The following is a 17569-nucleotide window of genomic DNA, read 5'->3' as shown; positions in this document are numbered from 1 at the left end:
GTTTCACCTGAACGTTGTCTGTCTGTCTGTGTGTAATCAAATCTTGCAAGTTAAATTTGATCCACTTCCCGGTTTCCGATTGACCTGAAATTTTGCATGCATGTGCAAATCGGATGACAATGCAATATTATGGTACTATCGAGCTGATCTGATGATGGAGACAGGAGGTGGCCATAGGAACTCTGTGATGAAACAACGTAACCTAATTATGTTAGGGGTTTGTAGAAATGTCCCGATGAGTATTAGTTGTCTGTCGTAAGAAAGGTACAGTGAGCGATAAAAGCTTGTACCAAAAATGAAATTTTTGCCAAAAACTTATTATATTTATATACCTGTGGATGCGGCGGGTAGGGAGGCTGCAGCGGGTTGCTGGCGCCGTTGGGGGCCGCTTTGGGCAGGCACCGCACTAACTTCGTGCACAGCCCGTCGGCGTCTTTTAGGTAGTGCTGTAGACAATATAAAAGATAAGCATTCTAGTTTCTGCTTTGGCAGTTAGATGAAATATAAATAATAATGATTTTAAATATCGCATTAGAAATATACTGTGAGATTAAAAGATAGATGTAAACATGTTGTTGGATGATATGATAATATTAGAAATAAATTAATTTTAAAATTTTAGGAATCTAGGTGATACTTCAACCCACAAGTTTAGCGAAGATGAATTCGTTTGCAGAAAACGAAACGAAACGCTATTGTATATCTATTGGGAGGAGATATGGCAACCCTAGCCATGTAAACACGTATAGAGAGATCGCTGCATTATTTTAATTTCAATATATTGTAAAACAAGTGTGAAATCAGTCAAAGTGCATCACGAAACATAACTAAGAAACATACTTCAAATTGCAACACTCCGTCACTGATTCTGAAGCTCACAAACAACTATAAACACAAGGGTGAGACATTAAACTTGTCGTTATACTTTAAAAGACCACATATTTTAAATACTAAACGGAAAATAACAGATAATAATCTCTCAAGCAAGATAACGGTACAATAGATGTTCTCAACGCTATTGGAAGCTACATTGACAGTTGACGTATATCCACTACTACCAACCTTAAGGAAACTACCCAGTGTTGCCACACCGTCACAGACAACGGAGCGTATTTAAGCTGAACTCAAACAAACTGTAGGAACAACCGCCATCTATTGAGCAATTAATTAACAACCAAAATTATAACAGACTGCGCCATCTATCAGAATACTAAAGAACTCCCTACACGGATCGATCGCCAAAAGAACTCCGCAAATCACTCAAACAGGACAGCACGCACGCTACGACAAAGAGAGGGCGCCAATATCCTTCAATAGCACATTTTAGGACTCCATTGGAACACAAAATACTTCACGTTAAAATGATTTGTCACGGATGTACCCTAGTAATAAACAATATTTCTGAACTTTTAGCATGCACAGCATGTAATACTGCCTACCACTACTTATGCCTTAACATAACAACGGCGTATTTTAGAGAAAAGGGCCACGAATTAAAACGCGGTTGGCGCTGTGACTCTTGTACAAATATAACTTATAGACGGAGAAACGACGAGACTCCGGTTGGTAAACGATATGACAACACTCTCTTAGACGAAACACGCATGTCAGTCGAGGATCTAATGGATAACAACCATAGCATACCCGATGACACGGTACACATCCAGCAGAGGGGTTGCTCGTCAAGCGTCACCCTGGAACAAATTAGCGACCTCCTGGACAAAAAACTAGAAAAAAACAACAAAACTATCATGGCTAATATGGAACAACTAATACATATCGAAATTACCCAATCTATCAATAACCTAAAACAGGAATTCATACAACGAACCGGGGCAGTAGAAAACCAGCAACTAAAATTGGAAAAACAGCTCAAAACCACCAATGAAAAAATAATTAGTTTAGAGAAAGATAACGAGCAGCTAGCGTCCAGCCTACGAGAGCTTCAATGCCGCATCGAAAGTATGGGGAGCCCAAACACTCCAAACGACAAAAAAATTATAGTCTTGCACGGCTTAGACGAATATAACGGTGAGGTAGAAGCGGACCTATATCCTCGCATTAATGAAATGTTCGCTGACTTATTAAACATTGAAATTGGCGGCTTCATCGAATCAGCAACGCGATTGGGGAGGATAGGGAAGTCACGTAATCGCCCCATTGCTATAGAACTCATAAATAAGCGCATCAAAAAATACATTTTAGAAAACGCTATATGCTTTAAAAACTGTGGATACGCGGTGTCGGATTATCTAAACAAGGAAGCATTACAAAGAAGACACCAACTTATAAAGATACTACGTGAATCACGTAATAAAGGAGACTATGCAATCATACGTAACAATCGACTGTACGTTAACGGTGGCGAAGTCATTCCCCCAGTCCCATCCGCCCAAGCCACCATTATAATGGACACAGCTTCAACTGCTAGCTCGCAAAGCGGTAACACGGCGAGCGACCAAAAGACAGCATCAACTCACGACGACGGGCAGAACGAATCCACCTTACATAGCAGCCCTGCAGCACCACAGGGAAACTCTGAGGAAATGAATAACATATTAGAACAAAACTCGCAAAAATACACTGTCACCAACGTATCAAACACTCCAGTACCAGCCACAACATCGCGAACCACCACATATTATGAAAATCAACCTGAAAACAAAAACTCAAATTATTTATTTCGTAAATAAATTTAGTATATTTATACAAAATATGCAAAGCCTGAGAAATAAAACGAATTTATTAGAAAGCTACTTGCAAGGAAAACAACATCAAGCTCTATGTCTCACAGAAACTTGGTTCAAAAAGGAAATTATAGAACTACTGCACATAGAGGGCTACACTCTCGCAGCCAACTTCAGCCGCAGCGTACATAAGGGAGGCGGCACCGCTATTCTATTAAAAGAAGGTCTCCAATACAAAGACCTACCGGAGTGTACAAATATATCTACAGAGTGTGTTATAGAATGTTGCGGAATAGAAATTAAGCCTAACATTATATTAATAACTGTATATAGACCAGATAGAGATCTAGACATATTTTTTGCCACATTGGAAATATTGTTAAATAAATTGAGAGCTAAGAGTGACAAGCATATTATTATTGCAGGCGACTTTAATATTAACAAATTTCAAAATTCGTCAAATTACGTAAGGCTTATTAATACTATGCTTGAGCACAACCTCCATCAAATCGTAGACGTACCGACCAGGGTAACGCATAACACCGCAACCTGTATCGATTTCATATTCACAAATCACAAGAACATTGATGTAACTGTTGAAGACCAGGGACTCTCAGACCACAAATGCCTAATATACAACTTTGAGCTAAACAGCAACCCGACAATCAATACTTACACTCTTAGAAGGACGTTTAATAATAATACCATAACAAGCTTTAAAACAGCTTTACACGAGATTGACTGGAATCAAGAGCTGACAAAATACAACGACGTTAACGCTAACTACAATATTTTCCATTATATCTTGTCTAAATTACTTAATAAATGTATGCCGCTCAAGCGCTCAATAGTAAGAAAAACACATAACAAGCCGTGGCTTACCACAGGTATAAAAATATCATGTCAGCACAAAAGAATGTTAAAAACATTAGTAAACCATACAAAAGACAAAATATTAAAAAACCATTTCAAGAAATATTCTAAATTACTGCAAAAAATCATAAAACAATCAAAGCGTCTAAATTACATAAAGGAAATGAAAAAATCCACTAACAAAACTAAAACCATGTGGCAAATCGTCAAGAACATAACGGGTAAAAACACACATAAACAATTTAAAAACATAGAGCTAAAATACCAAGATACCACAGTTAAGTGCCCGCAATTGGTAGCAGACGCCTTCAGCGACCACTTTACCTCAGTCGGGCAGCCATCAGGCATAAGTGCACGTGAACCTCGGGGCCGCCCGAGTCCCGCCCCTTCTGTAAACTCTATTTATCTCCAACCTGTCACGGAACTTGAGGTAAAGAAAATCATCAAGAACTTTCCGAATAAATACACGAGCGGAATAGATGAAATCCCCAGCGTCCTAATTAAAGCCTGCAGTGACGAACTAGCACCACCTATTACGACACTCATAAACCAGTCTTTTGATAACTGTTGTTTCCCGGACAAACTGAAAATTGCAATTGTCAAGCCAATACTTAAAAAAGGGGGGAAACAAAATAACCTCTCAGACTACAGACCAATAGCCCTCCTACCCACACTCTCTAAAATATATGAAAAATGCATGGCCGACCGTATTTACTCTTTCTTAGAGAAATTTCAACTTCTAGACAAAAATCAGTTTGGCTTCCGTAAGAAACACTCCACCACATTAGCTGTATACAACTATATTCAAAACATACTAGATTGTCTCAAAAATAGAAATTACGCTATCGGGTTAATGTTGGACATGTCAAAAGCTTACGACAGAGTCTCGCATCCAATCTTATTAAATAAGCTGTACGCAATTGGTATCCGCGGAAACGCTTACAATTGGATTAAATCTTACCTGAAAGATAGAAAACAGTGCGTGGAAATTAAACACCTCCAGGAAGACTCCGGACAACTACTGCAAACGTCGCGATCAAAAACGGTAACTGTCAACAGCTCCATCCCACAGGGAAGCGTCTTGGGATGTGTGCTATTTTTAGTGTACATTAATGACCTCCCTAAGATTACCAACCAAAAGTGTGTACTATTCGCTGACGACATTTCGCTGCTGTTTAGCCATCCCAATAACTCTAACAATTTCACCGTCATTAAAGAAACATTTAGTAGATTCTCCGAATGGCTACAAGACCATAACCTAATAATAAATACGAATAAAACACACATAATACAATTTAGACCATACCAAAAAAGTTCTATCGACTTAAAACCACTGCTACAGGAGATCAAAATCAACGAAAAGACAGACGCCACCTTACTCGGATTCACAATCGATTCACACCTTGACTGGAAAAATCATGTAGCCAAAGTCAAAACGAAACTATCCTCTTTCCTCTTTGCATTAAGCATACTAAAGGCCAACACTCATATAGAATGTGCTCTCTCTGCTTATCACGCATACGCCCAAGCTTGGTTACGCTATGGTGTCATGCTATGGGGAAATAGCACTGACGCACATGACATATTTTTAATGCAGAAAAAATGTATCCGCATACTTGCAAACATACCACAAATCGTTAGCTGCAAACCACACTACATAAACTTCAAAATTTTAACTTTACCCTCTTTATATATCCTAGAAATAGCCACTTTTGTCAGAAACAACCTCCATTTATTTAAATTCTATAATAGCGTTCGTCGGAATGATAAACTCATCCCGCCAGAACCGATACTAAATATATACAAAAAAGGCCCATATTACAGCTCAATAATAATATATAACCAAATACCGATAAATATACGAAATATCACAACCAACAACTTATTTTCTACAAAGTTAAAAACGCTTTTAATTCAGAAAGCATACTACTCTGTTGCAGAGTTCCTGGAAGATCAACATCTATAATGGCAAAATTGTTATCGCCCCATTGCATTAGTTTTAAGAACTACCTAGCTTTAAGAACTATTTTTAAGAATACGTGCTATGCCCTGTCAGGGTCCATGTGACACTTCAATAATCTGTAACAACATATGTACCATGGTTGGCAATAAACGATTATGATATGATTATGATTATTACTCTTCCATATGAGTGGGATTCACAGATAAGCGTTTCGTTTCTCTGCGAACGATTGTCATCTTGGCTAAACCCGCATCTAGTGAAAATGTCATTCCTGAATCGCTTGCTGGACATCGTAATCCATACGAGAAGTTAGAGCGCCTTTTACAAACAGGCGTTTATATCTAGACGAACCTTTATTTCATCAGTGTATTAATAAATACGAGATTAAAATACATAATGTGTTAATACTCACGTGTATTAAATCAGTCATGTTGTCGAAGAACTCTTCGTCGTCGATGGTGAGCCTTTGCGTTTGACTGTCCGGCACCGTCGCCCATTTTACACTGCGGATAATAACACATCGTTCAATACATGACAATACTCGCGAGCAATGAAAACGAGTCATTTTGTATGCCAGCTTTCTAAATGCTCGGTATAACCACATTATGTCACTCTTTTGGTAGTTATTACCATTTATACCAGTCTTTGACAATTTGGAGAAGACAATGAACGACTCTTTATTTCTATGGTGGTTCCTATCTCTTTCTGCTTTGCCGTTCGAAGACTTCGAAAAACGCAGGTCCGTGAAGTTTTATGAATAAGAGGGTAAGAGTGAACTTATATGTATAGTGTAGGTACAGTACTGCCGTGCTGCACGCGCATCTCATGTAACTTTAAAAGTTGACTTTCGAGATAATTACGTTTAAAGTTTTAAAGATTCAAATGCTGTTATCGTTGACGGTTCATCGTAGTTTTTTTTACATTTTCTAATCTACATGTAGGAAATATGGTCACAGAATAGGCCCTTTAATTTATTTTTTTCGCATAATTGAATAGTTTTCATTTTATTCGAATTAAATGGTTCCGCATGATCCATTTTATTCGAATTAAATAGTTCCGCATGATCAACTCTTCCATACTATATTGGTCACACGAAGTCATGTAAGTCAAGTTACATGACATACGCGTGATCAAACGTGACACGTATTACTTGACTAATACATATTATTGTCGTATAAACCAAGCGCTCGGCCAGTCATGCCTAACTCAGGCAACTTAAGAAACGGTGGTGATTTTTTGGTTGTGTCAGTCATGCAACTCAAGTTAACTGAGTTGTGCCTGACTCCATCGGCAAAAAAATGAAGTTACATGAGTTAGTCATATGCTTTTCCCAGTAAATAATGAATATTTTCAAAAGTTTCTTTTAAAAGATATATCTTGAATGGTTTTTAAGACGATTTAGACTGGTTATCCGTAACTCATGTAACTCGAGTTAACGGAGTTAGGCGTGACCACGGCAGAGTAGAGACTGACCGGTAGTGCTCGACGCGGCCGCGGAAGCGCACGCAGAGCGTGTGGTCGCCGGGGAAGTTGGTGCTCTCGCGCACCAGGAACACGCCGTCCGGCGAGCTCGACAGCAGCGCCTCCGCGCGCTCTCGAGAGATGGCGCCGTGGTGCCAGCTGCCGGGAAACATAACACCTCAATATAACACAAATACAATATAAAGGACAAATCAATAGGTATACACATTGACCACTAACATCACATAGCCATGCATGTACGCTGTTACGTCGTAATGTTTAATTTGTCTTTGGTGTTTATTTGTAGTTTCTTTGTATTATATTTTAATTGTAGTTTCACAGTGCCTTGGTTTTACTGTAATGCTGTGTTACTTATTTGACTAATAAATAAAAAAAAATAGGTATTTTTAATTAAATTTTATAAATCACATATTATCATATATTAAAAAAAAACAAGCATTTAAAACTATTCGTAGTAGGATTCACAGAAAAAGCCTGGTGCTGGCACCATATCTAAAAGGCTTCGACCGGCCAACCACATTCCTGGATACAATCGGTTTCTAACCAAAAATAGGTACATTACAAAATCAACAAACTTTTTACAAAATGATATAAAGGACTACGCTAATGAAGTTATTGATAAGCTGCTAATGCTAATTCGGATTAAGATATCAGTGTACTAATGTACTTTAATAGTTCATCTGATTACATTTATTATAAATCCAATTTTGTTATTGTAAAACATGTAGATTGTTATCGATCAAATCAGCCCGAGGATGCTATGTCTTTCAAATAAGTATTAAAGTTACATTTTATTTAAAAATATATAATCATTGTAAGGAATTGTCACATTATTAACTTCGTTAACGCTTTACCTATTTGCTAACTTTAAGTAACGCTTGTTTGATGCAAATAAACATTCATTCATTCCTAACGTATAGTCATTTATCTGTTCGCTTACGGCATTATTAGCGAAATAATATTTATTGTGCTTCGTTAGAATTTATAACGATGGATTGTTAACGATGTCTGATTGTCTGCACTCGCGCATTCCTAGATTTTGCTGGAACCATCCTATTACCTTTTTTATCGCTCCGATAATGATCCTCGTTCCGACGAAAACGATTTCTAATTAAAAGAAAACGTACCTCAGATATAGAACATGCAACACAGTTGTAACCGCTTTTTGCTAAATAGGAACAGATCAACGATTTCATCGTTTCAATCGAAGCGCATCGAGCCGGTAAAACGGTGAAGTAACAAACACGTAAGCTATTAGGTGTAAGTATGTGTTAATATTTACTCTAGTTGGTTGTACGCGACCGGCGGTATGAAGAGAATCACTGGGTGGGGCTGGTTGAAGCACCGGCTTATGTCGCTCGACATCCTTCACTACTGCCCGATATGAATGGGTATCATTTAGATTAGCGATAGCGCCCTGTCATGTTAAGTGCCAGAACGCCGTTGGAGTGCCAATTACATAGATAAGGACACGTCAGCGAGATTATATTTTGAAATTTAAGAACTGTCAATTTAGTTAAAGCTGGCAACACTAGCGGAATTTACCTTTTAAAATCCTTCTATAAGAAAGAGTTTTACACTTTTGTTACAAGTTATAAGCGTATATGAAACGGGCCCCAGTTCGGATGAGTTTAGGCAGTTTATTCATAATATGTATTAACCATATTAATAAAAGTCAAACATAGGTTAAGTTTAGTAAGCGCCACTTGCACCATCCCACTAACTCGGAGTTAACCGGTTAAACCGTTAACCCAGTGTCATATTGTACTGGTAACCATGGTAACTCCAGGCTTAACCGGTTAACCCCGGGTTAGTGGGATGGTGCAAGTGGCCCTAAGTTAGATAAGTTATCATAAATTAACTACATACACATTAATAAGACGTTGTAGTTATCGGTTTCACACATAGACATTTATCGAGGACAACTAAACCCATTGACCTAACTATCCAGACAGATAACTCGACTAACCGTATTAGTAAACAAAATATAAGTACATACCTATCTTAAAGTGTAATGTCTCAATTGATAAGAAACCTACCATAACGACGTGGTGCGTGTTATGGTATGAAGATATACAGGCACTCTTTTTCTGGCGTTCGGTCATCAAAAAACCTCACTAGGCGGTAGACCAAAGGGCTGATGCATCGAGGTAGCGGGAGAGGTGGACGTGTACTGATGTCTGAAGTCTTCCCAGGACTTTCATGGATTGCTATAGCATTTTCACTTGATTTACGTGTGCTGAGATTTTGTAGCGAGTTGAACGCACAAATGTGTCGCTTAACTTCAAACTCGGGTAAATCCATTGGACCCTCTCAGCAAATATCTACCCTATTACGTTTTCTTACTACCAAAATCGCATAATCTGACAGATGGATTTACCAGAGTTTGAAGTTAAGCGACTCAAATCGATTTGAGGCCAATAGTGTCTGAATCCACTTAACTAGCAGTTGAAGCTTTCTCGCTTGAATTAAGTCGACTCGGAAGCGGATTAACGGGTTGGCTTAAAGTAATGAGAATTTTTGTTTTCGGACATAAAAACAAAAAGACAATGGCCATGGATTTCTGGATGTTATATTGAAGAACTATGCAATATCCAACATTAGAACCAAATTCAATAATGAAGTAATTGGCCTCCCTTGTGTTAGTTTACTTAACATGCTTCTGACCGTTTGCTTTTCACTTTGGACAAACTACCAAGTACTCTCTGACTGATCGTTTTGTAATTACACGGTAAAATTTATTTTATTCTATAATATTTTGCCTACTATCGCAATATACATATCAGAGTATATAATATTTGCCAAAATTCTTCGATTGATTTAAGTCTTGGGGATATTCTAGGGTTGGAAACGTTTAGTCGTTTTTCCGCGAGAGCCTAAAACCAGTTAAAAACGTCATTGCATACATTTTACCAAAATATGATACATAAACAATTTTCTCAAAATATCAATCAATTGCAGATTTCATGAAAATTTTTAGTCAGTTAGCAATTGTGAATGATGGCATGATATAGATAACAAGCTAATATGCCGAAATAATTAAAATTAACGGCAATAAAACGGTTATGTAATGTTAATAAAACGTTGTCCAAAGCATGACGCAGAGGGTTTGAATACCGTTATGAGAAATCGGATGTGGGAGACGTTTATTGTATATATAATGTTTTCTTGTAATTTAAAATATGCTCTTGTTTGTCATTGTAAAATTTCGAAAACCCATAGCTATTGTCTTTTTTTTAATATTTCCGCAAACGAAAATTCTCATTACTTTAAGCCAACCCGTTAAATAATGAACGAGACGATTCAGCGGGCACATCAAGGTCTATGGGAAGGCCAATGGATTCAGAAGTTACTCCAGCACTACGTTCACGGATTGTAGTCGTAGATTTTTCACTAGGATTTGGTGTTCTTAGATTTTGAACATAGTAAGCGTCCGTAGAATTAGTGAGCGCCGGTTTCGGGGTAAATGCCGGTGTATGATCATTGGTGTCTGAAGTCACTCTAGGACTAAGTACACGGAGTGCAGTCAGAGATTTTTTACTTGGCTTACAGCTTAAATTTTGAATAGAATTAACTCTAGCACGAGGTACTGCCGGGGTCTGGTCAGTGGTGCCTGAAGTTACTCCAGAACTAGATAAACTGACTGCAGTCGGAGATTTTTTACTTACGGCTTAGATTTTGAAGAGAGTTTATTCTAGCGTGATTAGAATTTGTTTACGTAATAGGTTTCGGAGGTAGTACTGGAGTATGACGAATGTTGTCTGAAGTTGCTTTAGGATTAGTTTTACGGATTATAGTCGAAGTTTTTTTACTTGTTCTATGTGTGTTCAGGTTTTGATATGAGTTATGCGGTTTAACATGCAGAGCTGGTGCATGAGTAGTTGATTTACGGCTTTTTAGATTTTGAAGAGAACGAGACATATGAGGCGAATTAGCGGGCACATCACGTTTCGTCGGAGTCGTTAAGGTTGCAGATTTTATGGGAATAATCGGTTTAGGTACCGCACTTTTGGGCGGCAATGGCGGTTTTATGGAAGGTCGTCTTGGGTACCGGCGGTTTTAAGGCAGATTGTTTTGCAGATATATGCGGTTTGGAGGGCACAGGTTCAGGGGCTCTGATGAGCGCAGTCGATTTTGACACGGATGGTTTCACGGTGACCGGAGATTTTAAGATTGGTCGTTTCACAAATACAGGGTACTTTACAGCCGAATGTTTCGTGGACACAGGGGGCTTCTGGGGACTCTCGCTTTACGGGTACAGGTGATTTTGAAGGCGCATTGGGCACATTCGCGGATGCAGGTTTCGCAACCTTGCTTTCATCATGTTTCATAGGCGTAGAATTTGTAAACCCAGGAGGTTCTAGTAAAACGTAGATAGATTCAGAGCTTGTCAGGGAGTCGTTAGAGACTGCTGAAGTAATTGAAACAGATAGTTCGGTGCCAGCTGATGGTTGATCTCCAGTCAGCGATGGTTCAGCAAGGGATGCTATGCCTTGAAGACCTTCTTTCACAGGCTGATTTTTCGTTGTTTCTTCCAAATAAATATCTGTGACGACGCTTAGTGTTGTGTCGAGGCTTTTCAACAGTAAATCCGCTTGTTCGCGGAAAACTCCGTGGCAACACTCAATAGGTATGTGATTGTATATTTAACCCTTTATCAGGCATAAGGGTGCCAGAAATTATGCAAAATTGAACCCTATTACTTTGAAATAAAGTGCAAAATCAGGTGGGAAATATATTCCCTCTGCCTTATAAAGCTCTTCTTTAAAATTCAAAATAATATTCGCCAATTTTAAAAAGTCGCGTTTGGCACGGATTTATTTATTAATGGCATTCTTAATAGTAATTTGTATTAACTAGACACTTCATAACAATCTAACAAATGTATGAACGACAAGTGTTTCCGATTAAAGCGAATGCTATACTAACCAATTGACATATATTATGATATGCTATATATGTATGTATATATTGTGTTATATTTTTCCTTTTGGTTGGAGTAATTTTAGCTCTGTCGACATTGTAGTGAGTCACTTAAGGTTTCCTGATTCGACTTAACTATGAACCCGACAAACAGTACTTACTAGCCTAGCCTAGGGCAAACTTCTATCCCAATAACATTTGATCTACCGTTTCAGTATGTTTGCTAGAGCCTGACCATGTTATCTTTGCACAAACTTGGCAGTAAGAATGCATACACATCCCTATCAGCTCCATACGTAGTACTTGGCATGGTCGGACCAGTGCTACGTATGAGCTCTAGAAATGTCCATACAGAAAAATCATACCAAGAAGTGGTGACATGACAAAAATAGGTACTAGAAATTCAACACTATCAATATCATAGCTATTAACCGCAGAGTAGCGCCCTTAAGGATAATGATCGTGCGTTGCGTGCACAGTAGATATGTAATTTAATCATCCTTTCCTGGTGCTCTAACAGTAGCGTGCCTAGGGTTTTGGAGTAGGGCAAGCCGAAAGATATGTTTTCGTAATAACTGTCCAATCTTCACTCTTCGGGGTCAAATGCATCTGCTAGCGTGACGAGGCGAGCTAATCATAGCGCACGTCTGCTACGGAATGAATAATGTCATTTTGTATTTTGTTAGACAAATAGCTCGAGCTTGGTTTGTCGCTTTGAACATGTTTTTCTAGAACGCCGTCATATTTTAATAGCAACGATACAAGTTCCAAAAAATTGCCCCTATTTAATGAAGTGTTTGACTCATCGTGTCCTCTAAAAGGAAGTTCTTGCTGTGCTAAATGGCACACAATATCGACTAACCTCTGAAAAACACTACAATTGTTGTCAACACGCATGTTATGTTTTGATATTTCTTCTGATAATTGTCGCGACAAAGAGGCCTCGATCCTTTGTTTCCCAAAATTGCTAAAAGAAATCACTGCACACATATGTTTGACCGGAATTCATGTGCCTCTTTATTGCTCCAGATAAATTATTTAAATCGTTATAGCCAGAAGTATTCCAAACGTTAATATGGTTCGAAAAAAATATGCAACACCAGCAATACATCTTATTTGTATGGGAACAACCAACAATTCAATGAGTTTTGTAGACGGCCCTACAGACATTTCTCTTACGCGACTTGACTGAGAAATACACAAGTCGGGTGTTGGTTTTGCCGCGGAAATTAGGTCCCGTTTTTCGACAAAGGTCAAAGACTTTACCTTGTTTTGGTTGACTAAAACGTGGACGCATTTCAAACCGTCACAAGGAACCACTTCTTGATCCATTGTTAACACTTATTAAACTAAGCGCCACAACAATGAACAAATTCACATTCACTATTTAATCAAATTCACATAAACAAACTTTCATTACTTTCGACTCGACCACTGACTCGGCTCAACTAAATAATAATACACTTGAAGTAAACGCGAACGCGCGCTGTGCGAACTTATGCAGCTAACTTCACACAAAATCCAAGCATAAATCGTCTTATAAAATTGCTATACATACCAACAAATAGTTACATCGTTCTTTGACGGTTTGTAGGCTGATAGTGCTCAGAGCGGGACGAAAAAGCAAGCACGGTTGCAAGCCAACGAGTGCGAGTTCGAGCAGGATAGCTAGAACATCCTCCGCCTGATTTAGTTCGCGCGGACGAGGCGCCACGCCGCGGCATAATTTTGCAACACGCTCGTGCCGCGGTTCGAGGCCGCTGTGGCTTGAATTTAATAATACGGGTTCGTTTGGCGCGCGATTTTCAAAATAATCTTTATTGATCTTATCACTACGTAATTTCGGTAAGGCAATTAGTTGCCTTAGGGCAAGCCCGGCTTTTGGGCTTGTATGGAAGTCCCGCCACTGTGCTCTAATGACCATATTAGGATTATTGACGAGGGGTATCCGAATAATATGCCTACTGCGATTGTGTTGTTGACGTTGTTGTTATTTATTTAATACATATCGCGCCATACCATCCATGCATCTAACATGATCGATACCTTCTGTCACCCTAACAGATGTTTGTTAAAAAAACCCAGTTTCTAAGGCGAGGGACACACTTATCCCACGTACGCAACGTATGCAATGCATTATGACATCTGAACCCTGAAATTTGTATGCTTAGAAACATACTTGTCATACGCAACGCATGAACTTGTCATACGCAACGCATGACAAGTATGTTTCTAAGCATACAAATTTCAGGGTTCAGATGTCATAATGCATTGCATACGTTGCGTACGTGGGATAAGTGTGTCCCAGCCTTTAATGACACTATAGAACTAGTTATTTATGTTTTATCTTAAAGTTAATATGAAATTGTCACCGTGAAACTGGCCAAATATAATACATCGTTATAAACCGATAGCAGAAGCAAGGTACCATAGACTAGGAATCCTCTAGACCGAGTTTTGAGCAATTATTCCATGCAACTGATGATGCCAAAAATGCGGAGGTGCGCGGGACGAGGTGAGCGAAGTCCCGTGCCGTGAATGGTCCGTTCAAATACACGGACGTCACACAATGACACTTTCGACTCGAACATGGAGTAAAATTACTGTATGCGTGGCAGAGGGGGTAGCGAGACTATGCTCAGTCTAGAGGATGTTTTGTCTGTGCAAGGTACTCACGGGTACTGGGTCATGTTGGTGAGTCGGGTGGCGACGGGCGGTGGGTTCTGGCACGTCGAGCTCACTAACAGGTCGCTGGGCCCCTTCGTTGCCGCTGCAAAATAACACCATTACATGAAAACATGTTCAAAAACATAAACGCTAAATTCGCGTACACCCTTTTATGTGTCGCACTGTCAGGGCTCCTCTACACGATGGGCCAACGCCGGCCACTCCAAGGGACGCATGTATGCGTTAGAGGGAACAAGTGATATTGCTATCTCATTCTAACGCATGGCTGCGTCCCTTGGAGTGGCCGGCGCTGGCCCACGGTGTAGAGGAGCCATCAGGTTAAGACACTCGCAAGTAGGCGAGCCAAGCGTCATCAGCCCGACATCTGTTCGCCACGGGCCCACTACTCCTGTCGGTTTTGCGCTCGTGGTTGCCGCTCCCGTATGTGACTTATTATACAGTCATGAAAAAAATAATGTTGTCGCCCTGCCTGACACTGTTTGTATAGTCTGCAATAGACTGAAAGGTTTATGATGATGATGTCAGGTAATACAGGTATAGCGACCCCGGCGGTATAGTATCGTAGATACTATACTTGAGGTATCGTCACCAGAGGGACCATGTTCGACGTGTTGCCTCTCTGTCGCATTTGTAAATTGGTACGTAATTGTGACAGGGACGCAACACGTCTATGTGAACAAGAAAGCTCACATCTTTTCGGATGTCAATGGCGGCCACTAGCCTCTTAGATTAAACTATCTACCGGGTGTGGCCTGTAATATGAGCAAAAAATTAAACTGTAGGCTGTACTCCGCATACTGACCAACATTTGTTCAGCGACTTTTAAAAATAACATGTGGTTTGATTTTCAATACACTTTAAAATTTATTCTAAGCTGCAATGTATTGCGAATTTTGTTATGTTTAAGGCGTGACAAGCAACGTCAATCACAATGATATGGCGTGGCGATGGCGTCCATTGAATATAATATTTATTTTGTATGAAAGATAGGGACTAAATACTTCATAATTTTTAAAAGTTATTGAACAAAAGTGTCACCGTTTGAGGAGTATACAATCTATGTTAATTATTTGCTCATGTTACAGGCCACACCCGGTATGTCGCGCTGTCAGGTTAAGACACCCGCAAGTAAGCGAGCCAAGCGTCATCAGCCCGACATCTGTTCGCCACGGGCCCACTACTCCTGTCGGTTTTGCGCTCGTGGTTGCCGCTCCCGTATGTGGCTTATTATACAGTCATGAAAAATGTTGTCGCCCTGCCTGACACTGTTTGTATAGTCTGCAATAGACTGAAAGGTTTATGATGATGATGTCAGGTAATACAGGTATAGCGACCCCGGCGGTATAGTATCGTAGATACTATACTTGAGGTATCGTCACCAGAGGGACCATGTTCGACGTGTTGCCTCTCTGTCGCATTTGTAAATTGGTACGTAAGTGTGACAGGGACGCAACACGTCGAACGTGGCTCGCGGTAGGCCCTGAGTAAACAAGAAAGCTCAAAGCTTTTCGGATGTCAATGCCGACCACTAGCCTCTTAGATTAAACTATCTATATTCGCATAGAAAACGACGGGTTATTTTTTCTTCTAAGTAATATCACTTAAAATAGGGAAACATGTCACATTTTTCGTTAATCTTGCTTTACAATAACAACCAAATCGAGGTAAACGAGGTACATAGTTAATCGATACCCACTCAGTAATAATAGGTTTGAAATAGTTAATTACATTGCAAGCGCCGTGTGTGAAATGTGCCGCTCGCATGCGACTATTTCTTATACCTAGTTAGCTACTTGTACTTGAACTGTTGCAGATCTGGGTTATTCGTTTACTTGGAATGACACCGCCGACCTAGATATAGGTACTTGGAGTCAACCCCGAGTTGATAGAGAAATGAAAGCGCTTTCGTTACATGATATCTTCTTTTATGATTAAAATATTTAAAATAATTAAATAACACACATTTATGAGATTTATTGTCATTAAAGGATTATTAAAGAATGCAATGTAATCTAAAAGTAATAATAATGTGGAGAAGAGCGGCAAATATAATGTCCAACCGCCGATCTGTCATTTTAGTACAAAAGCTTAGTAAATTGCTCTATGGAACTGTAATTCCAACATCTGAGATGATAAAAAAAACTGAACATACAATTGCCGATAATTGATTCATATTGTGTCACCTTCTTATGTTTACGACTTATGTTGAATGGAGAGGAAAAGTTCGAAAGGCTCCCACTTTCTGCAATAAGCGCGTCATTGAGACTACTTTTCCCATTGTATCAGCTCTTGCCGGTACCACTCTATTGTATGTTTTATGGCAGAAATGCGCGCGTGTCAAGGCGTGGAAACTTGGAAAGTGTGATCGTTGTGACACTTCATGGGACTAAATGTATACTTTTTTTTATTAAATTTCTACACTCTCTATTGTCGCTTTCCGGCCGGACGGCAGAAAAATAAATAATAAATAAATATTATAGGCCATTCTTACACAGATTGACCAAGTCCCACAAGAAGTTCAAGAAGGCTTGTGTTGTGGGTACAGTCAGCAGCAGAAGTTGCTAAGCGCGCCAGGAGTTCAAAATGATCTTGACGCGACTTTATTGTTAAGAGAATAAGAGCATGTCAAGGTAATTTTGAATACCTCACCCGCCTAGCAACTTTTGCTGCTGACTGTACTCAGACAACGATATATATAAATACTTAAATACATAGAAAACAACTATGAATCAGGAACAAATATCTGTGTCATCATACAAATAAATGCTCTTACTAGGATCCTAACCCAGGACCATCGGTTTCACAGGCAGGGTCACTACCTCACTACCCACTAGGACAGACCGGCCGTCAAAATATGTTTATGGGTACAATTGTAAACTTAGTTAACTTAGTTTGTATGTTTTTTACGTTACATAAACATAAGATCTGTAGCCCGATACAGGCCGAGCTGCGT

At 39.4% G+C, this 17569-nt stretch overlaps 1 protein-coding gene across 1 annotated transcript in view; it reads right to left on the bottom strand.

Annotated features, from left to right (window-relative positions):
- The window catches only part of LOC134669501 (tyrosine-protein kinase CSK), a 63307-nt gene that overhangs the window by 6420 nt on the left and 39318 nt on the right, over window positions 1–17569 (bottom strand). Inside the window, exons 6-9 of the mRNA XM_063527090.1 lie at window positions 14605–14698; window positions 6997–7143; window positions 5936–6026; window positions 333–446 (exon numbers count right to left, since the gene is read on the bottom strand). Of these exons, the coding sequence (XP_063383160.1) occupies window positions 333–446; window positions 5936–6026; window positions 6997–7143; window positions 14605–14698 (446 nt within the window). The remainder of the gene's footprint in view (window positions 1–332; window positions 447–5935; window positions 6027–6996; window positions 7144–14604; window positions 14699–17569) is intronic.

Source organism: Cydia fagiglandana, chromosome 12 (genome assembly GCF_963556715.1).
Source record: "Cydia fagiglandana chromosome 12, ilCydFagi1.1, whole genome shotgun sequence".
Classification (NCBI taxonomy): Eukaryota; Metazoa; Arthropoda; class Insecta; order Lepidoptera; family Tortricidae; genus Cydia; species Cydia fagiglandana.
This window is presented reverse-complemented; position numbering and strand designations above follow the sequence as displayed.